Source organism: Scomber japonicus, chromosome 20 (genome assembly GCF_027409825.1).
Source record: "Scomber japonicus isolate fScoJap1 chromosome 20, fScoJap1.pri, whole genome shotgun sequence".
NCBI lineage: Eukaryota > Metazoa > Chordata > Actinopteri > Scombriformes > Scombridae > Scomber > Scomber japonicus.
In genome coordinates this window covers 4,676,008-4,700,692 of record NC_070597.1, presented here as the reverse complement: position 1 = coordinate 4,700,692, position 24,685 = coordinate 4,676,008, and the positions used below count along the sequence as shown (strand labels likewise).

The 24,685-nt window shown below is 38.7% G+C and overlaps 3 protein-coding genes across 3 annotated transcripts in view; 1 reads left to right on the top strand and 2 right to left on the bottom strand.

Annotated features, from left to right (window-relative positions):
* Positions 1-9,660, bottom strand: part of fbrs (fibrosin) — a 37,099-nt gene extending 27,439 nt beyond the window's left edge. Inside the window, 1 exon segment of the mRNA XM_053341889.1 lies at positions 7,224-9,660. Coding sequence (XP_053197864.1) covers positions 7,224-7,526 — 303 coding nt within the window. The 5' untranslated portion in view covers positions 7,527-9,660.
* Positions 9,661-12,988: 3,328 nt separating this feature from the next.
* Positions 12,989-14,419, bottom strand: mrm1 (mitochondrial rRNA methyltransferase 1 homolog (S. cerevisiae)). The gene has a single exon (XM_053341466.1). The coding sequence runs from the start codon at positions 14,298-14,300 to the stop codon at positions 13,116-13,118; it is 1,185 nt and encodes a 394-aa protein (XP_053197441.1). The 5' UTR covers positions 14,301-14,419; the 3' UTR covers positions 12,989-13,115.
* Positions 14,420-15,125: 706 nt separating this feature from the next.
* On the top strand, positions 15,126-22,735 carry chmp2a (charged multivesicular body protein 2A). Its single transcript, XM_053341480.1, has 6 exons — positions 15,126-15,270; positions 16,400-16,567; positions 16,951-17,130; positions 17,328-17,458; positions 21,077-21,138; positions 21,797-22,735. The coding sequence occupies exons 2-6, from the start codon at positions 16,400-16,402 to the stop codon at positions 21,916-21,918; spliced, it is 663 nt and encodes a 220-aa protein (XP_053197455.1). The 5' UTR covers positions 15,126-15,270; the 3' UTR covers positions 21,919-22,735.
* Positions 22,736-24,685: the final 1,950 nt, after the last annotated feature.

The window sequence follows — 24,685 nt, the reverse complement described above, 5'->3', positions numbered from 1 at the left end:
TGTCATAGAGGATGAAATATTCACATGTAGGAAGCTGGAAGTAAAGAATTTGGAAATCATCAATGGCTCAAAAAGAAGAATCAATATTTGAAATAGCTGATAGTGATTAAATCTAATATTTGGCAACTAATTGATTTATCTGCTGCTGTAGGTTGAAGCTGGAGTCACAAGATAAAAATGTATAAAAAGATAAAAAGCAATATCTATTTCCTGTATTTAATCATTTGGTCTATAAATTGCTGTTGGTTGATATTCAATAAACTGTCATATGACAAAAAAGCAGGAAGTGTTGGAGGACCAGCTATTTTTGATTATTGATTTAATATTTGGCCACTAATTGATTAATTGACTGTTTGTTGTTGTTGTTGTCATAGTAACAAGATAAAAAATGATGGGAACCTCTGGCATGCTGTATGTTCAGAGAGATCAACCTTTTTATCCAACTTCATTTATAACTTCATACCACAGTTTTTACACATATGTTTTAGAAATGATTGTCAATAGAATATACAATAAATAAAAGTATACTTCATCTTTAAGTTAACCCTCCTGTTGTCCCTCTCTGGAGGATTAAACCAAAAGTACCAAATATTTTATGATTACAGCTCCTCAAATGTGAAAATCTGCTGCTGCTTCTTCTTCTTCCATTAAAACAACCTCACCATCTTTTCTGGGTTATCAACCAACAAATCAAGACATATAACGACTCCAGGAAGTTTTCTGACACCAAACATTTAATCAATAAAACTAATAATCAGCAAATCAATTAATCTTAAGGAGACACAGAGCCAGCTACTGCAGAACCAGACTGACAATAAAGTGATTCTTTAAACCTCAGGAGAGAAAAATAAAGTGAGTTCAGGTCATTAAAAGTGAAATATAAGGAAGAGTTTAAAACTATTCATACGGTGCAATTAAATAAAGTTTCATTACAAAATAAAAGCATGCTGAATATATTCCACAACTCCTCCTCAAGAGTTTTAGTTTCAGTTGATTTCATTATCCTGTTTAATAGACAGATTTGGTCGGATTTCTAACAGTAGTTAACCCTCCTGTTGTCCTCGAGTCAAGGAAGGAAGGAAGGAAAGGATGGAGAAAGGAAGGGAGGAGGGAGGGAGAAAGGAGGAAGGAAAGAAGGAAGGAAGGAAGGAGGGAGAAAGGAAGGGAGGAAGGAAGGGAGGAAGGAAGGGCAGAGGAAAGAAGGAAGGGAGGAAGGTAGGGGGAGGAAAGAAGGAAGGAAGGAATGTAGGAGGGAGGGAGGAGGAAGGAAAGAAAGAAAGAAGGACAGAGGAAGGAAGGGAGGACGGAATGTAGGAGGGAGGAAAGGAAGGAAGGGAGGACGGAGGAAGGAAGGAAGGAAGGAAGGTAGGAGGGAAGGAGGAAGGAAGGAAAGAAAGAAGGACAGAGGAAGGAAGGGAGGAAGGTAGGGGAGGAAAGGAAGAGAAGGAAGGAGGGAGGAAGGGAAAGAAGGAAAGAATGGAAGGAAAGAAAGGAGGAAAGAAGGAACAGCCAAGGTTAACAGGAAGGTTAAAAAAAGGTTAAAAAAAAAAAGTAAAATGAACTTTACAGAATAACTTCAGGCTGATATAAAGTTAATAAAACTCAAACAGGAAATTACAAATAAATGAAAATAAAGGGAAATGGCTTCGTTCCTCGGGGGAATACAGGTGGGAATTTTTGGGGGGATTTTTCTTCTTCTATGGTGTGTTTAGTTACTTCCTGTTTCAGACGGTGACAAACCATCATTATATTAACATTTCTGATTAATTTGACTGCTAAAACCACACGGCTGTGTAAGTGTTAGGGTGTAACCGTTAATGTATTCCCCTCTGAATTACTGGATGCATCATGTTTAAGTTCAGTTTCTTCTTCATCTCTTATTTATTGTATTATACACTGCCTACTTATTTTACATTATATATTTTTTTAATTAATTGACATTTACTTTGGAGAAATCTGTTTTCACTTTGACATTAAAGAGGTTTTTTTTATTATTATAATTATAAAATCGACCATGATTTAATTTTAAAAAGCAATAAAAAGGGGAAAACCTCCAAAAAAGGGAGAATATATATATTTTTTTTTTTGGATTTATTGACTCATCAATAGACTCATGCTTATTGACGTAGCTGCTCTTTATCTTATCACATAATACAGTTTCTTTTTTTTTTTTAATGTTTTTTTAAGACATGAGTTCGGTATTTGGTTCTCTTTTAATGCCTCTATGTAAAAATCCTCAGTTAAGTATGATTATAATTTCAATTAAACTTTATTTATAAAGCATCAAACTACAACCAAAGTTATCTGAAGGCACTTTCCACACAGAGCAGAGTTACTCTTTACTATTTAACTTAATTTAAAAAAGGGACCCAACATCCAACTATGATAATAAAATAGGGGACAGTAGCAAGAAAAAAAAACACTTATTTAACCCTCCTGTTGTCTTCAAGTCAAGGATGGAAGGAAGGGAGGGAGGAAGGATGGAAGGATGGAAGGGAGGAAGAAAGAAAGAAAGAAAGAAAGAAAGAAAGAAAGAAGGAAAGGAGAAAGGAAGGAAAGGAGGGAGGGAGGGAGGAAGGAAGAAAGAAAGAAAGAAAGAGAAAGGAAGGGAGGGAGGGAGGGAGGATGGATGGAAGGGAGGAAGAAAGAAAGAAGAAAGGAAGGGAGGAGGGATGAAGGAAGGAGGGAAGGACAGAAGGAAGGGACGAAGGAAAAGAGGGAGGAATAAGGAAGGAAAGGAGGGATGAAGGAAGGAGGAAGGAAGGAAGGAAGGACGGAGGAAAGAAGGTAGGAGGAAGGAAGGAAAGGAGGGAGGAAGGGAGAAGGGAGGCAGGAAGAAGGAAGGAAAGGAGGCAGGAAGGGAAGAAGGAAGGGAAGGGAGGAAGAAGGAAAGGGAGGAAGGAAGGACAGAGGAAAGAAGGAATGAAGGTTGGAGGGAAGGAGGGAGGAATGAGGGTTGGAGGGAGGGAGGGAGAAAGGAAGGACGGAGGAAAGAAGGAAGGAAGGAAAGAGAGAAGAGGGGAGGGAGGACAGACGGAAGGAAGGAAGGAAGGAAGGAAAGAAGGAACAGTCATAACAGACGGGGTCAATTTGACCCGGGGAGGACGACAGGAAGGTTAACTTTATATATGTAGAAAGTTAAATTATAATCTAAACTACTACTACTACTACCTACTGCCATTATAATTAAACTATGTCCCATTATGACCTCATTTTGAACTCTATCAGCCTCCTCTCTCCTCTCTCTCTCTCCGCTATGATTCAGTTTCCACTCTGCTTTTTGATTGAAGACGTAAATTATTAAGAAAAACTTCAGATTTTCGTCATGGGCGGACGATATGTCGTAATAACCGGTTCTGAGTGACTGAATGATGTCAGCAGATGTCTCGACTACAGCCTGACTAATATATATATATATCCGTCTACCGATATCAAATCCACCTTTTCAAAATCTGACTTTTAATGTTTGATTGTTTACAGGCCTTACTAGTTATGTCATTTGCACCTCAAGTAAGGAAGGAATGAAGGAAAGAAGGAAGGAAGGAAAGGATGGAAGAAGGAAGGAAAGGAGGAAGGAAGGGAAGCAAGGGAGGAAGAAGGAAGGAAAGGACGGAAGAAGGAAGGGAAGCAAGGGATTATTTTTATTAATTATTATTATTATTGTTATTATTATTATTATTATTATTATTAATAATAATTTTATTTTTTTCCAATTTTTATTTTTATCTTTTTTTTTCATTTTTATTATTATTATTATTATTTATTTATTTATTTTGTTCAATTCCCTATTATATAATTATTAAACTACTTATTATTTTTATTTTTTTCTTTCTTTTCCCTCCATTTTTTTTATTTATATATTTTTTTGATTTTCTAATATTACTGTTATCATTTCCTAATTACTCATCTATCACCATCTCATCTTATTATATACATTTTTCTATTGTACTTTATTATAAGTTGATCTACTTTACAGTTATCTTACATACGTGTAAAGACTATGAGCAGCTGTTAAAAGGGGAAAATGTGAATGTACCTGTCATGTTGTTGAGAAAAACTAAATAATAAGTTAAAAAAATTAATATATATGTCTTCATTACTGCTGTAGCCAAAACATACCAAACTGTAACCCGCCCCCCCTCGCTAAAGAAACCGAGGTACCCACACCGAATCCTTTCGTGTATCGCTTCACCGCAGACGGAAAGAAGCAACTTTACAACATAACCTGTTGACTAATACCTCCACTTCCTGTCCAGAGGTTAAAAGCAGATGCTATAAGACAGAGGTGTCAAACTCATTTTCATTCAAGGGCCACATACAGACCAATTTGATCTCATGTGGGCCGGATCATTAAAGAGATGGAGGGAAAGAAGGAAGGAAGGAAGGAAAGAAAGAAAGATGAAAGGAAGGAAGGAAGGAAGGAAAGAAAGATGGAAGGAAGAAAGGGAGGAAGGACAGATAGAAGGAAGGAAGGAAGGAAAGAAAGAAATATGGAAGGAAGGTAGGAGGAGAAGGAAGAGAAGACATGAAGGAAAGACGGAGTGAAGGAAGGAAGGAAGGAAGGAAGGAAGGTAGGAGGAGAAGGAAGAGAAGACATGAAGGAAAGACGGAGTGAAGGAAGGAAGGAAGGAAGGAAGGAAGGAAGGAAGGAAGGAAAAGAAGACAAAAAGGAAGGAAGGGAAGATGGAAGGAAGGGAGGAATAAGGAAAGTGGGCCGGACTGGACCCCTCAGCGGGCCGGATCTGGCCCATGGGCCGCATGTTTGACACCCCTGCTATAAGATAAGAAGCATGAAAGACTGATTTTAAAGATTTTAAACTATCCAGACGGCAGATTTAGCTCATATTTAGCTCATTTTCATTAGTCATCAAATACTAAAATATGTTGAATTTAAAGCTCTAACATGCTAATTTCAGGGATTGCCTCGTTACTTCCTGTCCCGCCTTGATGATGGATAGACGAGTAACTGACTGACCTGAGCAAGTGAGGAATGAGAAGTATTAGGTGAAGCACCCTCACCCGACTACTTTAACAACATCATCTCTGCTGTTGAGTAATACACAATTACACTCATGTGGATTAGCTTTTTCTTTTCTTTTCTTTCTTTTTTTTGGGGGGGGGGGGGGGGTCTGTAAAGCCACTTGGCAGCTCATCAACACCTCACAGAATTAGAACATGAATAATTGAGGCCTCTCCAGAAACCATCAGAGAGAGAGGGAGGAGAGGGATGCCTTTGGGGGGTTTTCGGGTGGGTCTGATAGTGGAGAGAGAGAGAGAGAGAGAGAGAGAGAGAGAGAGAGAGAGAGAGAGAGAGAGAGAGAGAGAGAGAGAGAGAGAGAGAGAGAGAGAGAGAGAAAAGGGGAATGGTGTTAAGAGTTGAGGAGTTCAATCTTCAGCCCCCTTTTCACACCTTTGGCTTCAGGGAGGAAGGCATGATTTGAAGTGACGGACAGCGATTTAAAAATAGTCGTCTCCTGCTCGGCACATGCCAATCAATTTAAATAAATAAGGGTAAACGACGGTGCCAGTTGACTACTGAGCTACGGAAAAAAAAGTCTCATCGGTCACCAGTGATGGAAAGTAACTGAGTACATTTACTAAAGTCTAGGTTTGGAGTACTTGTACTTTACTGTGAAATTTCCATTTGATGCTACTTTCTATATTTCAGAGGGAAATATTGTACTTTCTACTCCACTACATTTATTAAACAGCTTTAGTTACTTTTCAGATGAAGATTTTAGTTTTTTATAATACAACATTGTTCAGTGTGTAGTCGGCTCACATTTCAGATGTCTATGAGTTGTTAACAGCTCCACCAAATAATGATTTCTCCCTCTAAACTTCTCACATGCTTTCATTTCAATAAATGTTCAAATGATCCAATATTTCAGCAAAAATCAAAGATTAGAGAAAAAGTCCAAAAACTGAAAACACATTTGTGTATCAGAACTTTGTTTTTTCTTCTTTCCTCTTCCATTAATCATCTCACGACCCCTCACATTTATCTGCTGACCCTTTGGAGGGGCCCCATCCCTAGGTTGGGAACCACTGGACTAAACTAGTTAACTGTATATAAAGTAGTGTAAACTAGCTAACTGTATATAAAGTAGTATAAACTAGCTAACTGTATATAAAGTAGTGTAAACTAGCTAACTGTATATAAAGTAGTATAAACTAGCTAACTGTATATAAAGTAGTATAAACTAGCTAACTGTATATAAAGTAGTGTAAACTAGCTAACTGTATATAAAGTAGTGTAAACTAGCTAACTGTATATAAAGTAGTATAAACTAGCTAACTGTATATAAAGTAGTATAAACTAGCTAACTGTCTATAAAGTAGCGTAAACTAGCTAACTGTCTATAAAGTAGCGTAAACTAGCTAACTGTATATAAAGTAGTATAAACTAGCTAACTGTATATAAAGTAGTGTAAACTAGCTAACTGTATATAAAGTAATATAAACTAGCTAACCGTATATAAAGTAGTATAAACTAGCTAACTGTATATATAGTATAAACTAGCTAACTGTATATAAAGTAGTGTAAACTAGCTAACTGTATATAAAGTAGTATAAACTAGCTAACTGTATATAAAGTAGTGTAAACTAGCTAACTGTATATAAAGTAGTGTAAACTAGCTAACTGTATATAAAGTAGTATAAACTAGCTAACTGTATATAAAGTAGTATAAACTAGCTAACTGTATATAAAGTAGTATAAACTAGCTAACTGTATATAAAGTAGTATTTAGCTCCACCTCCAGCAGCTACAACAGTAACATGCTGCTCTAACACTGATGCTTCACTATTAATAATCTAATGATGTCATATATAATAATATATCACTACTTTTACTGTAATACTTTACATCAAGTTCGTAGTACTTATGCAATACTTTAATTACATCAAGCTCATAATACATTTGTCTGCAACTACTTATTTTACCTAAGTATAATTTTTCATGCATCACTTTTACTTACTTAGTATAAGTGGAATGCATCAAGCTCATACTATTTATGTACTTTTACTGCAGTACTTTAACTACGCTGTTAATACATGTGTGCTTTTGCTTGACGAGGAGCTTTCATGGAGTATTTTGGGATCTTCCACCACTGTCCTTCACGTTGTATTTAAGTGTGAAATAAAGGCTGTGTGAGGAGTGACAGCTGATTATGTCTGGGGGAGTGGGGGGTGAAAACCTTAAACATCTTTTGACATTATACCTCCAAAGCCTCCAGGCTGATGAAGCTGGCTATAGCGAAGCCATCGATGATGTCTTCCTCGCAGGACACCGACTCTCTCTTCCTCCGGCGTGGCGGCCTGTGTCTCCCAAACCCGGGTCTGCACTCTCTCCCACCGGGCCCCAGCACACTGTTGGTGCCGCACGCCTCCCTGTCGGAGCCTGAGGACAGGGATGTGGCCCTCTGCTCGGCCAGGTCCACTCGCCTCCTCCGCCGGTCCCTGTCTCGCTGTGAACGGGACCGACGGCTCCGCCTGGATCCAGTGCTTCGGCTCAGGCCCTCCATGATGATGATCAAACAACACCTTCCTCTTTTAGTAACTCCAGTGACACCTCCAAAAAATATTAAAAAGGCACTTAAACTCAACTCCCCCCCACCCTCCCCTCCCCTCCACCAAACACACACACACAGGCCCCTTTATAAGCAGAGGAGCGCCGGTTAAAATGGCGTTAACGGAACCAGTGGCTATTATTTACCGTCCTTTGACAACAGTCTTTTGGCTTCGGAGCCTTTCTTTCGGCGAAATTTGAGTGTCATCTCAGTGAATATGAACACGAACTTTAACTCCACATGAGTAAAAAAGGATGTGTGAATTTATTCAAAACATCCTAAATCGTGTATAAAATGTCAGGACATGGCTGCTGACGGCTAACTAACTAAAGCAGCTAGCTAGCCACACAAGCCCAAAAATAAGTTAAACGCATGTAAACAACAAAAATATGAAGACAAGACTTCGTTTTTTCAAATGCAGATAATAAATGACTAATGTACCAGTGTGTCTATTTCAAAAATTATAACCACACGTATGTTGGCATGGCTTAATATAACTGTTGAATTTCCCAAAAAAGCTGTTAGCATAATGAGTTAGCCACTTATAGCTTTAAAAGGCCACTAACCCTACATATACATACACGACGTTACAGTTACTGTTAACGCACCGGTAGACATTATCCAGTATTTGTATGTTTAACTGTATTATGTTTTTAATTTAGATTTAAAAACACTTCAGATTTAAAGCCAACTAACGTTTAGTTTAGGTGACGGTTAATTAGCCGTTTGTTGGATAGCATGAACACGAGCTTCAACGTTATTATGTTTTGAATTTATTTAGATTTAATCCTGAAATAAGAACGTTAAATTAAAAAACACCAGTTAACATTTAAGTGACGGTTAATTAGCCGTTTGTATGATAGTATGAACACGAGGTTAACCGTTAGTATGGTTTTAATTTAGATTTAAACCTGAAATAAGAACGTTATATTTTTTAACAAAACGCCAGCTAACGTTTAGTTTAGGTGACGGTTAATTGGCCGTTTTTAGGATAGAATGAACACGAGCTTAACCGTTATTATGTTTTAAATGTAGATTTAAACCTGAAATAAGAACGTTATATTAAAAAAAACACTTCAGATTTAAAGCCAGCTAACGTTTAGTTTAGGTGACTGTTAATTAGCCGTTTGTAGGATAGTATGAACACGAGCTTAACCGTTATTATGTTTTGAATTTAGATATAAACCTAAAATAAGAACGTTATATTTAAAGCCAGCTAATATTTAGTTTAGTGACGGTTAATTAGCCGTTTGTAGCATAGCATAGCATGAACTAGCTCAATACATCACAATACAATTTGCCCGAAGAATAAACATATATTCTTTTTCCCAAAAAAAAAAGGAAAAAAACAGATGTTTGGATAATTTTGGATAGTACACCAAGAAGCTAATTTGACTTATAATGTGTAACAATTAGATTATATATATTTTTTTTTAGTTGATGGCCGAGGAGTAAACGGCTGCATCAAAAGAAAGACGTAACGTTAGCTCTCCGGGCTAGCTAGCAGCTGTTAGCCGATCAATTTGTCCCAAAAAAAATTTTCAAAAGGGGGCAAAACTGGATCATTTTAATCAATAAGTCATCCGTAGAGTGTTAATATGTCGCGTATCCACATATAATTCTTCTTCACGATTATCCTCCGTCATAAAAAGAGAGAAAAAAAAATCAAGGCCCGAGTGTTAAAGCCTCGGTGTCGATTTCCATAAACGAGGGTGTCGGCCGAGCCCCCGCCGGGCCGGGCAGCTCCTTCATGCAGCCTCCTCTACAACGCTTGTGTACGTGTATAAATCCAAATGTTATGGGGAGAAGAGGAGGAGAAGTTGAAGTTCTCTTCTCGCCGATGGTTTCCACTCAATGGTTGTTTCTGTGTCTCGTTAAAGAAAAAATATCCAGTGTGCAGATATAAAAAAAAACACACTCACACACACATATACACGCACATACACACAGATATATATATAAAGAGAGAGAGTAACACCCTCCCGAAAAAAAGATCCGCTCCTGCTGCTGCCCTCCTTTTCACAAGTTTCCACTCAATTGTAAATTTATGGTGAAAAGCAGGGAGACACAACCCTTGTCAGTTGTGCGATGTATTGTGTGCGCCACTCTTCTTCCTCAGTCATCACACCGGTCTGTTAGGAGCTCTGCATGTGCATACTGCCACCGTGTGGAAACCCCCCCAGTTTTTATTTACTTATTTAATATTAACACACAGCATGGTAAATATAGTAAATACATAAAATGCAATAGTGGAAGAAGTAGTCAGATACTTTATTTAAGTAATACATCAATGTAAGGATACTCCATTACAAGTAAAAGCCCTGCAGGACAAATCCTACTTAAGTCAAATAAGTATTTGCAGAAAAATGTAATTAAAGTATTACAGTAAAAGTACATAAGTATTATGAGTGATGTAGTTAAAGTATTACAGTAAAAGTACATAAGTATTATATATCTTGGAGGTAGAAAAATGAACCATGTAAGTCATTTCTTCAACCTCATCAGATACGATGAAGGTAAGCACCAGATTTTCTTTCAGTTTGTGGAAAACCCTATTTCCAGCTCAGATGACGCTGGCAGTTTTCCAGATATCAGATGATGTTTTTTTTCACTACGATAACAATAAAATTACTCATTGACCTCAAAGCCAGAAACCAAAAGAGGATTCAGTGTCAGAAATACACAAGGCCGTACAACTCACTGTGATATGATTGGAGTTTTGAGTTTTGTCCACCTTATAATAAATGGCCAAGAGTATGAGAACACACCTGTCCCCATGAGGCTGCTTTTTATGGTTTGGTCAGAGTCCTTTAATTCCAGCATATAATTATATTTAAGACAATAGTTTCTAACTTTGTGTCAGCAGTTTGAGGAAGGGACTTTCCTGTTTTAACATGACAATACCTCCATGCACAGTCAGAAACAGAAACAGGTTTAATGCCAAGTTGGTTTTACACACAGATGGGAATTTGCCTTATTGTTGTGGAGCGTAGTGGTCAAACAATAGAAGGTTAGATAAAACACAAGTACCTATTTAAAAAAAAAGTAATAGAGTAATGCCACTACTGTGAAAGATAGGTGATATAGCTATGTTAAGAAAAAAAAAGTAGAATTAAAATGTGAAATAATGACCCACAGTGTGTAAAAGTTCCCAGTGTAAAACAGTATAAACCATATGTGTAATGTGCAAATGTTAAATTACAAATAACTGTGCAAATGTAACATGCCATTGTTCAATATGATGGTTTTCATTAATATAACTTTTGGTATCCAGGTCCTTAAACACATTGGTTTTCCCAGTTTGGTGTGGAAGAGCCGGTGTAGGACTCTGACCTCTGACCCCCCCCCCCCCCAATCCAACACTTTTAACCCTCCTGTTGTCCTTGAGTCAAGGAAGGAAGGGAGGGAGGAAGAAGGAAGGAAGGAAAGGAGGGAGGAAGGAAAGGAGGGAGGAAAGAAGGAAGGAAAGGAGGGAGGGAGGAAGAAGGAAGGAAGGAAAGGAGGGAGGGAGGAAGGAGGGAAGGAAGAAGGAAGGAAAGGAGGGAGGGAAGGTGTAAAGAAGGAAGGAGGGGGGAAAGAAAGAGAGAAGGAGGTAAGGAAAGAAAGGAGGGAGAGAAGAAGGAAAGGAGAGAGGAAGGAAGGAAAGGAGGAAAGGAGGAACAGTCAAAACGGACGGGGTCAATTTGACCCGGGAGGACGACACGAGGGTTAAAATGAACAGGAACCCTGTCTTTGGTCCAGGTTCTTGTAGCTAAATGGGAGCAAAAACCCTCCAGAAAGGTTCCCAGAAAAGTGGAGGCTGTTATAGCAGCAGATTAAAGCCCAAGGTTTTAAAATGACATGTCCAATAATTGAGTGTAATGAGTGTAATGAGTGTAATGTTAACGTGTCCTCATACATTTGACCATATCGTGTATGTGACGGTCAACACCAGGGTAGAAGATAAAGGCTGGTGGTTGCTGGGGCAAGGTTGGATCAATGGTAGTGGTATATCGGTACTTTCTAATTACACTTAGAAAATAAACTGTGCATGTACACTTTTCATGCAAAGGGAATTTTAAAAATACTACCAAAAAGTCTGCACATTTTCTATCTCACTCAATCAACTGTTAGAATATAATCTGACAGTTTCATCTCCTTACACGACAGTTTGAAAAGCCTTCTCCACAATGCCAAAAATATAAATCTATTTCATGTATCTGTCAAATCTAAGACCCAGGACTCAGAATCAGCTGTTAGCTCACAATGTGTAAATTTTTACTGTGTATGCTCTATATCAGAGGAGTCAAACTCATTCATGTCATTCAAGGGCCACATACAGACCAATTTGATCTGATGTGGGCCGGATCATTAAAAAGATGGAAGGGAGGAAGGAAGGAAGGAAGGAAGGAAGGAAGGAAGGAAGGAAGGAAAGACAGGCAAAAGGAAGGAGGGAAGAAAGGTAGAAAGGTAGGAAAGAGAGACAGTGAAGGACGGACAGACAGGCGGAAGGAAAGAAGGAAGGAATTAGAGCTGCAACAATTAATCAATTCATCAAATAATTGGTCAACAGAAAAACTATTTTAATAACCAATTCATCTTTTTGAGTCATTTCTTTTTGGTTCCAGCTTCTTAAACAAAAATATTTTTCTGGTGCATTTATTCTTGTAGGATAGTAAACTGGATATCTTTAAGTTGTGGAAAGTTGGTCGGGACAAGTTCGGCATTTTATCAGACATTTTAAAAACCAAACAATTCATTGATCAAAGGAAGAAAATGATCGACAGACAAACTGATAATGAAAAGAAACATTAGCTGTAGCCCTCTGTGGGACAGACTCAAGATAAACTACAGAGCATGTGTTCAGAGGTTCATAGTAATGATACGAACATTATTCTGGAGGGATAGGAAAAGGGAAATGTATATTATTTGTTGTATTACTGTCATTGAACTATGTCAGCCATCTTCAACTCATTCCACAAAGGGCCATGTGGCTGCAGGTTTTCATTCCAACCAAGCAGGAGCACACCTGGCTCAATTCATTTAATCAGCTGAACTCACTCTTCAGTCAGCTGATTGGTGTGCATGTGTGCTCCTGCTTGGTTGGAATGAAAACCTGCAGCCACATGGCCCTTTGTGGAATGAGTTGAAGATGGCTGAACTATGTCATGCCCTTTTCTTTTGAAAATAAAAACAATTGGTCGCAAAAAAAAGTAATGATACGGACATCCAGTGTAACCGTGAGGCTCATTCATAGTTTTTGGACAACAATGAAGCTCAATGGAATAAAAAAAAAAAGTTATCATTCATTGGACACAAAGAAAATACTTGTTCATAGGTTCAATTCATTGCTGGTTTTAGTCTTTTAATGGAGTTTGTTGGAAATAAACAACAAGATCACCTGCTTTATAGTATAAAATTACAATTAAATACAACTCTTGATATCATAGCCACCCACATACACTTTACTCTCACTATATACATGAATTGGGCTCATATTGATTCAGTTCTTTGGCTGATTTCCATCCATCTTTGGTTAGAGTCCAGGTTTTCTCACGGTGGTCGTTATCTGGTCGACTTCCTGGAGGACAGTAGGGAGTGCAGCAGGATGGCCGTAGCTACCGAAACGTTCAGAGACTCTATCCCGGGGGATAACTCTCTGCCGGCTGGGATGGTGAGCAGCGTTTGGCACATAGAGAGCAGCTTCTGGGACAATCCTTCACCTTCGCCTCCCATCAACAACAGCGTGGGTCTGGTCATTTTAAAGTCTGAACACTGGGTGACGGGAATCTGGAACTCGGGTGCTTCAGCTCCAACGGTCCCAACCACCTGCCAACCCTGTGACACCTTCAGCTTCAGCATATCTTCCAGGTTTTCGTAACCGTAGACCCCGATCGCCTCCATGGCACCTGAGCTGGCTTTGCTGACGACTGGAGATAGAGGACAGCTGGAGCGGAGACTGCTCGCCACTCTGTCCACACCGAGGAAGTAGGCAGAACGAAGGATGGCGCCGAGATTCATCGGGTCCTGAACTCCTTCCAAGACAAGCCAAAGAGGGATGGTGTTGCTTCCGGTTTTGGGTGTAGAGTCTTTGGTGAGATAGCTGAGCGGACTGGCCTGCAGACAAACTCCTTGATGGACTCGCCCAGCGCACATTATATCCAGATCCTTCTTACTGACCCGCTGGATTTGTACTCCTCTCTGATGAGCCTCCTCACACACCGTTATCACAGAAGCTCTGTTTAAGCTATCGCCATCTTTAACAAACAGTCTACGAGCTTTTCTTCTACCCTGAGTGAGCGCCAGGATGCAGGGAGCGATGCCGAAAAGGATCTCATAGTTGTCCGATTTGGAGTTGTCCGGTGTTGACCTCTGTCTCGGTGGGCGGCGCTCCCTCTCTGCAGAGTCCTCCAGAGACAGTTTCTTGAGTTCAGACGATACTCTAAACTGGTCTCTCTTCTGGATTTCCTTCGGCAACACTGGCTTCTCGATCCTCTTGGCTTTACTCACAGGTGACTTCTCCCAATCGGACATATCGGGCTTGTTTTGGATGCTGAAGCTTTTTAACACACTGCGGCGTCTCCTCACCACGGGGTTGATGCTGCTGCTGTCCTCAGAGCACAGGAGATGATCTGTTTTATGGTAGGAAGCAAAGAGAGAAACTGCACCTGTGACTGATGCAGGCTTGTTTAATCCTCTAGTGCAGACAAGTAGCATCCTGTGCTGATGTGCAGGAGTGAATAACCACATATTAAAACAGCTTAAGTATCTCCAAAGGCACCTGGAAGTGTAGCTGAACACAGAGAAACGTGATCCAGCTGCCTCAGAGGATCAGATTTAACTCAGAGTCTGTCATGAGTAAAGTCTGGACTGTGTTATCTCTGTGGATCCATGAACACTGACCTGATACAAAGCCTGTAATTTTGCGGCCTTGACGCACATGGGCCATGCGGCTGTGTCAAGCGAGCGAGATTATGACAGGAAGTCGACAGTTTTCCCTATAAAATAAAAGTCTAATGTTTGCTGTTTGTGGGGGAAATTAGAAAGCTTTGAAACGAAATGTATAAAAAAATATATCAGAAGATTATTTTTTCAAAGTAGAGTATTTTATATACATCTTAAAATATGTCTGGATCTTTAAATAAAGGATCATCCATTTAAAAAAAATGTCATCGCTTTATGAATTTAAAAAAGTTTATTTATTCTTTGTTGAACAGAATAAACAGAAAGAATATACAAACAACCAGTAATTCCAGTTCATAAGTAAAAGGTATAAATAATATGTAATAATTTAAAAAGAATGAAGGAAAAACAATAATTGAAAGTATAAGTGACAGACATCTTCAATTAAAACGTTCTGAATATATTTTTTATAATAAATAAACTTTTCTTATTTCTATATGTTGTAGAGACTCAAAATAATAATATATTTTTTCCAATTAAAACAATTTAATCTCTTAAAGAATACAGATTTTATTTCGAAAGGTCACACACCACCTTGCAAGAACAATCCGACGTCGTTTATTTCTCATACGCGTACGTACGCAATTACGTCATTTCCCGGAAGTGAAACTATCGCAACACGGAAGAGCAGGAAACGAAAACAAATAATCGTTCAAAAAGAAGAAGATTCCTGTGTTAGTCTGAGGAGGAGGACGTCCTGAACGACACCGTGTACTTTTAGGATTACTACTGCTGTCTGACATCAGCTGATACAAAGGTGAGAAGCTCAGAGTTTAACCCGATCTCTTCTTGCTAAGAGCTGAAACAAGGCTGAGTTTCTAAGACTCCTCACAGGCCTCTGATCACATAACTAACAGCTGAGTAACTCTCTCCATTATAACAGCACACACACACACACACACACACACACACTAACACACACTCTGCTAGGTTCATTTTATCCTGCTAGTCGACGTATGTGGTTAAAAAACAGTGTTAGGAAGATTACAGATTACTAGTTACTCTATTTAAAATGTTACTATATCAATGACTTCATCAAAGTACTGTAACTTATTACATTTGATGACTTTGTGTTCCCATTAAGCACCAAAATCTAAGTTCAGCTGTTTTTCATGGTGGATACTGACATGATTTATTTACTAAATGTTAAAAAGTATATTGATTTCAAACAATAGGTGTGACTTCAGATGTTACTTCCTTTATAATCATCAACATTTTCATCAGTAACTGTGATTTAATGACACTTTTTTTCAGATGACAGTTAAATGTATTTTGTAGTTAAATGATGTAACTAGTTACTCCCCAACACAGATAACCTGGTGTATAGAGTTAAAACACTGACTGGTGTCAACCTCAGGGTTATTATAGTTAAACACGACTAAAACTAGCAGTGAGTTTTCATAAATAATGATTAGTAATGTGGATTGAATGACTAAGTGGGTTAAAGGGAAATAATACAACAGCTAGAACAGTCTGGTAAGTTAAAATAATGACATCACTTTACTGTAAACCACATTTAAAACCAGAAGAAGACATTTATCACATATCATGACATCACAATATCCATTATCTAAGACGATATATATAGATGTAATTGTAATTGATATATTGCCCAGACCTGCACAGAGCCCAAAGTTATGTCTTTAATAGCTTGTTTAGTTAGATCAGCTGTCCACAACTCAAATATATTTCTTTTACAATGATATGAAACAGAGAAATGCAGCAAATAGAGAATATTTAACATTTATTTGCTTGATAAATGAGAATTAATCAACACACATGAAATAAGACATCAATTATCCTGTTATAATAAATCTTGTATATATATGTTAAGTTTAATTGTACTGATATTCTGCTTTTTTGTGGCATTTTTTTATTCCAAACAGATGGAGTTCTTGTTTGGGAAGAGGAAGACTCCGGAGGAGATGCTGAAGCAGAATCAGAGAGCGCTCAACAGAGCCATGAGAGAGCTGGACAGAGAGCGCATGAAGCTGGAGCAACAGGAGAAGAAGATCATCGCTGACATCAAGAAAATGGCCAAACAGGGACAGATGGTGAGAGGACGGAAGAGAGGAAGAGAAGATGTTTTAGATTGACACAGCAGTAGAGCAGGAAAGAGTAGCAGTGTAATGTAATAATAAGACTAAAATAAGATAAAATAGATAAAATACTGTATATAGTTAACATGATCTTCGTGTAAATAAATCTGCAGTATATAAATGTGCAATATGCAGAAGTTCCTGAGAGTTACATACAGATTAAACCTTCATACAGATATATATAAATGTGCAATGTGCAGAAAATGTGAGGTATATACATATGTGCAGTGTTCCTGAGGTTTACATACTAATAAACTGCTTCCTGAGTAGATGATAGTTCATAAAGAGAGAGAATCCTGGACGATGACGTGGTTGATTTTTTTTTTTTATCTCTGCAGGACGCCGTCAAGATCATGGCGAAGGATCTGGTTCGCACGAGACGCTACGTGAAGAAGTTCATCATGATGAAAGCCAACATTCAAGCCGTCAGCCTCAAGATTCAGACGCTCAAGTCCAACAACAGCATGGCGCAGGCGATGAAGGGCGTCACCAAAGCCATGGCAACCATGAACAGACAGGTCCGCTCTCACTGTGACACACAATGAACTCAAAACCTCCTGTGTGGATGCTCTCTTATTTATTCCATTCATTTATTGTTCTTTATTCTTTTTTTACTCTCTACTTTTCTGCTGTAATAATGTTAATTTCCCCCTTGTGGGACTAATAAAGGAATATCTCATCTTATATTTAATCTTATCTCATCTCGTCTCCTCAGCTGAAACTGCCTCAGATCCAGAAGATCATGATGGAGTTTGAGCGACAGAGTGAAATCATGGACATGAAGGAGGAGATGATGAACGACGCCATCGACGACGCCATGGGTGATGAAGATGACGAGGAGGAGAGGTAAGAAAGAGACAGTGAGGAAGCTACAGTCCACATTTAGGTACAAATTGTAGTTTTTAATTCTTTTTATTTAAGATTTCCAAACGAGACACATCATATCTTTTTTTCACACTATTCACACACTTCAGGCTCTTCAATTTTAAAAGTAATTATTGGAGGTAGTAATTTAAAAGTGTCATGTCTCATGTCTCAGCTTTGATTCGAGCAGTTTTTCATCAGTAAAGAAAAAGCTGTGTGGGAGATAAATCCCTCCTAACACATAGTGCCCAAAGTTTAGGGGTTAAAACATGATTGGACACTACTAAATGTTTCTATGGCAGCTTTCTGTCATTTCAGTTGTTAGTTTCTGCACACATGGATCAGAATTGATTGAGATGGATTCGTCTGTCAGTGTGAGGAGCAAACAGGCGACCATGCAGAAATCTATCAGAGAGGTATTAAAGGTCATGTGTTTGCCCAAATAAACCAGTTGGGTATTTTCTTTAAAAAAAAAAAGAAAAGGGGCGTGCAGGTGGTCTAGTGGTTAGAGCGCATGCCATATACGCAGCCGACCCCGGTTCGAATCCCGATCGGAGGTCCTTTGCTGCATGTCACACCCCCCTCTCACTCCCACGTTTCCTGTCGGTCTACTGTTAAATAAAGGCGTCTATGCCAACAAAATCTTTTAAAAAAAAAAAAAAGAAAAGGGCCACATAGTGAAGAAATGACTACACAGTGAGTCAAGAATTGCTCTTCAGGATGTAGGTGCACTCAGAAAAATGCACTTGTAGTTAGGGTTGCAAAATTCCGGGAATTTTCAAACTTGGAAACTTTCCATGGGAATTAACGGGAATTAATGGGAATTAATGGGAATTAACGGGAATTAACGGGAATAAACCGGGAATTTACTAAACTGAAGGTATGTTCTTATTAGGGAACTTAAATATAGTTGTGTAAAATAATATTTTAGCATAATCCTGACTAAAACAACCAGATATCATGCAGTACAGTTGAATATCTGTTATCTGAGACCACGCCCCCTACATGCACTGTGCATTCCTCCATCACATGCACAGATGATTTCTACAGTTCTGGACCAGACTTTTGAGCCTGTGGTTTTGATGACATTATATGGTAATATATTTAGGGATATGTTTATGTGTAAGTGCTATATTTAACCTTATGGTGGAAAAAATAACAGACAGGAGTGGAACTTCGATGTTACTAGTTATGTCATTTGCACCTAAGTAAATAACAATAACTAATAGTTTTAAAAACATCTTGTATATTTTGGATTTTATGAGTTGTATCTCCACCAGGATACATTGGACACATCCCCCTCAGGGGGGAAGGGAGTAGTGGACACAGATTTGTCACTTCTTCACCTCATTTATGTACAACTGCAGCTGAGAAGAACTTTTTAGATCCCCCTTTCCGTCGGCCCCACTGTGCCTAGAAGCCTTCAGTACTGTTTGTCATCATAATTATACGATGTAATGAGGAAGGGCTGGGGTCGCTGATTGAGGTTGGGTTTAGGGGCACTTTCTTGAATTTAATCCTGCCCAAGCCTCAGTTTCCATGTTATAGAAATCAGGTATCCAGCTATGCATGGGCCGGTATGAGATTCTGGCAGTATGATAACCATAAGCAAAAATATCACGGTTTCACGGTATGGTGGTATTTCGATTACAGCTCTAAAATGTTCCTAAAAGGAAGAAAAATAAAGACAGACATGTTAATTTAACCTGAAAATACACTGTAATGACAGTTTAACCTTATGGTGGAAAAAATAACTGACAGGAGTGGAACTTCGATGTTACTAGTTATATCATTTGCACCTTAGTAAATAACAATAACTAATAGTTTTAAAAACATCTTGTATATTTTGGATTTTATGAGTTGTATCTCTACCAGGATACATTGGACACCCCCCCCCCTCAGGGATGTGTAGCTTCACAGACACATTGTTGTATTTTTTCAGAGTTGTGTGTGAAACCATTAAGAATAATAACATTTAGTTGTTTTTTTAATATTAAATTATAAATAATTGTATAATTTAATATAGCTTCAACAGCTCGGGGACAACAAGCGACATTGTGCACCTCTTTTCATCGTCAACTTAAAATAATGTTCTGATTTTTAATGAAGGGGTGGACTTTTTTTATCCAATTAAATCAATCAAATGATGATACCTTTCCAATAAAGTACCCTCAGTTGCCATGAATTCCCATTTAATTCCCATAAATTCCCATAATTCCCTTAATTCCCATGGAAAGTTTCCAATTTGGAATATTTCCAAAATTCCCCAGCTTAACTTCCCATGGAAATTTACCGGAAACTTTCCGGAAATTTACCGGAAATTTTCCACCCCTTTGCAACCCTACTTGTAGTTCACAAAAAGGGCAGAGAAAGAAAAGAAGAGCTTTGTGTAACACCTACTCTGTCGAACATGATGGTTTCACTGCTGACAGAAGCAACAGGAGCGTTATGTGAGCTCAGATTCAGACAAATGCATCAAAACTCAGTGAACCACGTCTGAGCATCATTCAGCACGACAACCATCCTAAATATATCACCGTAGCAACCACACAGACAGCAGAGAAGACTCATATCACTCAATCTGCTTAACCTTCCTGTCGTCCTCCCCGGTCAAATGTACCCCATCTCTCTTTTGACTGTTCCTTCCTTCTTTCCTTCCTTCTTTCCTCATCCCTTCTTTCTTTCCTTCCTCTTTTTTTAAATTTTTCTTTCATTCTTACCCTCCTTCCCTCTTTCTTTGCTCCCTCCTCCTTCCATACTTCCTTCCTCTTTTCCTCCCTCCCTCCTTACTCCTTTCCTTCCTTCCTTCCTTCCTTCCTCCTTTGCTTCCTTCTTTCCTTCCTTCATTCCTCCCTCCCTCCTTCCTTCCTCCTTCCTTCCTTCCTTCCTTCATTCCTCCCTCCCTCCTTCCTTCCTTCCTTCCTTCCTTCTTTCCTCCCTTCCTCCTCCCTCCCTGCTTTCCTTCCTTCCTTCCTTCCTTCTTTCCTCCCTTGCTTCCTTCTTTCCTTCCTTCATTCCTCCCTCCCTCCTTCCTTCCTTCCTTCTTTCCTCCCTTCCTCCTCCCTCCCTGCTTTCCTTCCTTCCCTCCTTCCTTCCTTCCTCCCTTGCTTCCTTCTTTCCTTCCTTCATTCCTCCCTCCCTCCTTCCTTCCTTCATTCCTCCCTTCCTCCTCCCTCCCTGCTTTCCTTCCTTCCTTCCTTCCTTCTTTCCTCCCTTCCTTCCTTGACCTGAGGACAACAGGAGAGTTAAAGGAGAGGACTGGAGATTTTCTATATTTTTCTTATTTTCAATAAATCACATCCAATATTTACGAAGTGTTGTGTGTGTATCCGAAGTCTGATATGTGCCGTATAGATCTGTTGTCGTCCAGAAACTGTCTTTCAGTGCAGCGGTGTGACTCAACCACACAGAGGAGTAAGATATATCAGACTTTAGATACACACACATTACTAGTTAGTAGAACAGTTCATTGTTGGTTTGGATCCAAACATGAAGATTTACTGACAATAAGAAAAACAGAGAAAGTAGACGGGCTTATCCTTTAAATTTGGAGCCATGTTTTCTTTCTTCTAACTGTGTCTCTTCTTCTTCTTCACACAGCGACGCCATCGTGTCCCAAGTCCTGGACGAGCTGGGTCTGAATCTGTCCGACGAGCTGTCAAGTAAGAAAAATGAAACTACACTTCCTTCCTCCTCTGTTACCCCTTTTCCACCGAGCTGGAGCCAGTGTTGGTTCAGAGCTAGTGCTAGAGCCAGTGCTCAGTTGGTGCTCATCCAAGCACCTCTTACCAACCTGTTGCTTTTCCACCGGCGAGGAGCCACGTGATTACGTCACTGTATAACGTAGCCAGCGCACGGCTTTGAAGCACTTCCATGATTCACCAGTGAGAGGCAGCAACATGGCGCAAGGCGTCTAGCCTGCTGGAAACGAAGACGACGAGAAGAAGAAGAAGAAGAAGAAGACGACAGCTCTGGCCAAAAAAAGATAAAAATAGTACTTTTAATCAACAAATCTTTAACCCTCTGTAAATGCCATGCTAGTCAGCTAATGAACGTTAACCCTGCTAGCCGGCTAATAAACGTTAGCCCCGCCCCCAGTCCACTGACGTAATTGGTTCTTGCTTTAGACCAGCAAAGAGTTGGTGCTTGCTCTGGCTCCCGTTCTGAGGCTCGGGGCTGGAGCTTTGGTGGTGGAAAAGCAAAGAACCGGTGCTTAGTCAGGCTCTGGCTCGATGGAAAAGCGGTATGTGTGCCTTTTTATATTTTTTGGGGTCTTATATTAACACCACCCCCCCCCCCCCTCCCTTTTTCCTTTTTCAGACCTCCCGAGCACCGGCGGGAGTTTGTCCGTGGCCGGAGGAAAGAAGGCCGAGCCTCAGGCCGCTCTGGCCGACGCAGACGCCGACCTAGAGGAGCGACTGAACAACCTCCGAAAAGACTGAGGGGCGACGCAGTAACTGACGAGGAGGACGAGGAGCGCACTGTGGCACGGAGGGAGGGGGGCGAGGGGAGGAAGGGGACAGTGTTTAAATACAGATACAAGCATACTCTGATCTGTGTGGTGGATTGTTTGGAAGGCAGAAAGAACGCCGCTCTGTGTCGTGATGGTGTACGGCTTTTTCTTTTTTTTTTGAGGTGTTTTCATTTCGTTTTTATGTGTGTTTTATTATGTGTTTCATCCAAAAACAATATAAGAGTTATTATCCTTGGTATAGGTGTAGCAAACTCTTGTCTCATGTTAAAAGACATTTGCCAAAATCACACAAAGTCTCAGTTTGTGTAAAATACTAAAGTTTCACAATTTAAACTAACACTAAAAATGTTTAAATGAAGCCCCGAAATGAGAGAAACATTACAGACGTGGAGGTTGCTGTTTGTTTTTTTACACACATATAGGCTATATATATATAAAAATACAGCTGGGCATCGTTATATATATCAAGTTTTAACCCTGATTGAAGTGTTTCAGGGTTCGGAGGATAGTGGAGTCTCATCTCATCGTCTCTTCTGTTTAAATTGACTCGTAAGGTTTGTTTTACACACAGAGGATGAAAGATAAAGAGAAGTGTGTGTGGACGGCTGTGGAGGAAGCACTCCTGAGTATACTGCCTTTTGTTCAGTGGTGTATTTAAAGATCAGCAGGATTGTCACCAAAATGTTACTTAAAGAGAGAGAAAGAAAGACTGTCCTGTTTTCATTTTTTCTTTATTCAATAAACGAGTTTTCTTCTTTTTTTTTTTGTTTTCCAGATTTAACTAACTTGGTTGTTTTGATTGAATGATTTGAGAAAATTGAGTGTCACTTTATTAGTTTCACACACAAGTCAGTGTTAAATAAATAAGAGTTGGCAAGATGAGCAATTCAGAAATATCTTTAAAAATAGTTTTAAAAGCAGCATCAGGTTTGTTCAAATGTATATTTAGTATTTTTGTTGGTTTTATATCAATTAAAATGACATTTGCACCATTTTTAACCAAAAATAACACTGAATGCTCCTGAACATGTCAAATAGTGTAACCACAAAAGAATGATAAATATTTAAGTGGACTTATACTAATAATTACTTCATTTAAAATACTGTAAATGTTTCCTGATCTCCATGGTTACCCAGATTAAATGTAATATTCAGAACAATAGTATTCCATTAGCTTTATTTAATATAAAAGTTATAATGTAAGAACATGCCAAACTAGTTGATATGGTGTTTTATTGACTTTTTACTGTTTTTAAACGTTCAATTATTTGGTACAAAGTTTTTATGGTTACACCACTTAGACATTTTTACCATAATCCTCTAATATATTCTCTCTAAATGGATTAAAAGCAGAAATTTGATGCTGGGTCCACAAAAAAAGAATATGTTTAAGTTATTCATACGTTTATTTTCACATTTTAACCCTTTAAATTTAAACTAAACCACATGGACACAATAAAACCCCATCCCTAACCTTTTACATGGAGTTCAGATTATATGTGGTGGAAAATGCGACTCAGCTTGTAAAACCGGTTGCGTGTGTGCCGAAGCCGATGACGTCACTGTAGTGTCATCAGGGCGTGTGTGTGTGCGCGCGCGTGTGTGTGTGTTCTAGAACGGGCGCGTTCAGGGGAAACCCGGTTTAAATGGAACGCAGGTGTAACATGACGTCATATCAGCTGATCATCAAACAGCTGCAGGCGGTTGAACTTTGATTTAATCTTTTTTTACAGCCTGTGAAGCGACGGAAAAATCCTGAGTTAGTCATATCACATAGATATCACACACATTTACAGTGTTTTTATAAGCATCAGATTCCCTCTTCGTGTTTCCTGTTGAGCTGTGGTGGAAGTATAGTAACACAAAGACTTTGCTGCTACTAAAAAGATGTTGAAATGTTGAAACATAGAAGATGAAGATTTGACTCATTTGGACAAAACTGAAGCTTCATATTAACTTCAGACTAAACTTTTAACCTTTGTGTCGTCTTCCCGGGACTGTTCCTTCTTTCCTCCCTCCCTTCCTTTCTTCCCTCCTTTCCTCCCTTCCTACCTCCCTCCTTTCCTGTGTCCTTCTTTCTAATTAAAATATCTGGATCATATAACTTAATATAAATACTCCTCATCAATAATAATTATATTTTTTCTTAATTAAAAAGGTCAAATATCATTATAAACCCATAATCTATTGGGTTTTAATCACATTTCCCATCCCACTGAACCCAATTAAACTTAAAAAGACACCCAAATCCAAACATATATATCTATATCTCTCTATATATGTATATCATGGTCATTTAAATTGAAGTTTCAGCTGATATAACTTAATTTAAATAGTCATTATCAATAAAAATCATATTATTTCTTAATTCAAAAGGTCAAACATCATTATAAACCCATCATCTATTGGGTTTTAATCATACTTCCTCTCTCATCCAACCCAGAAAACATATTTTCACACACAAATATATATATATCTATATATATATATATCGTAGACATGTTAATTTTTATTCCAAAAGAATTTAACTTTTTCAAAACTTGTCAATTTTGTCAACATACAATCATAGAACAATATTGAATGTACTTCAACACTTCTGACATTAAATAATAATAAAAAAATAACAGCCATGTTTTATGTACATTTGTTTCTGAAAGCCTATGTACAGAAAAGAAAAGACTCAACTTTTTACTTTCCAAAAAAAACAAAAAAAACCTTCCAACACACACACACAC

Excerpts from the sequence above, each read along its gene's own strand:
- mrm1 (XM_053341466.1), bottom strand. The coding sequence starts at position 14,300 with ATGTGGTTATTCACTCCTGCACATCAGCACAGGATGCTACTTGTCTGC.
- chmp2a (XM_053341480.1), top strand. The coding sequence starts at position 16,400 with ATGGAGTTCTTGTTTGGGAAGAGGAAGACTCCGGAGGAGATGCTGAAG. Across the intron at positions 16,568-16,950 it reads TGGCCAAACAGGGACAGATG|GACGCCGTCAAGATCATGGC; the intron begins GTGAGAGGACGG and ends TTATCTCTGCAG. Across the intron at positions 21,139-21,796 it reads TCTGTCCGACGAGCTGTCAA|ACCTCCCGAGCACCGGCGGG; the intron begins GTAAGAAAAATG and ends TTCCTTTTTCAG.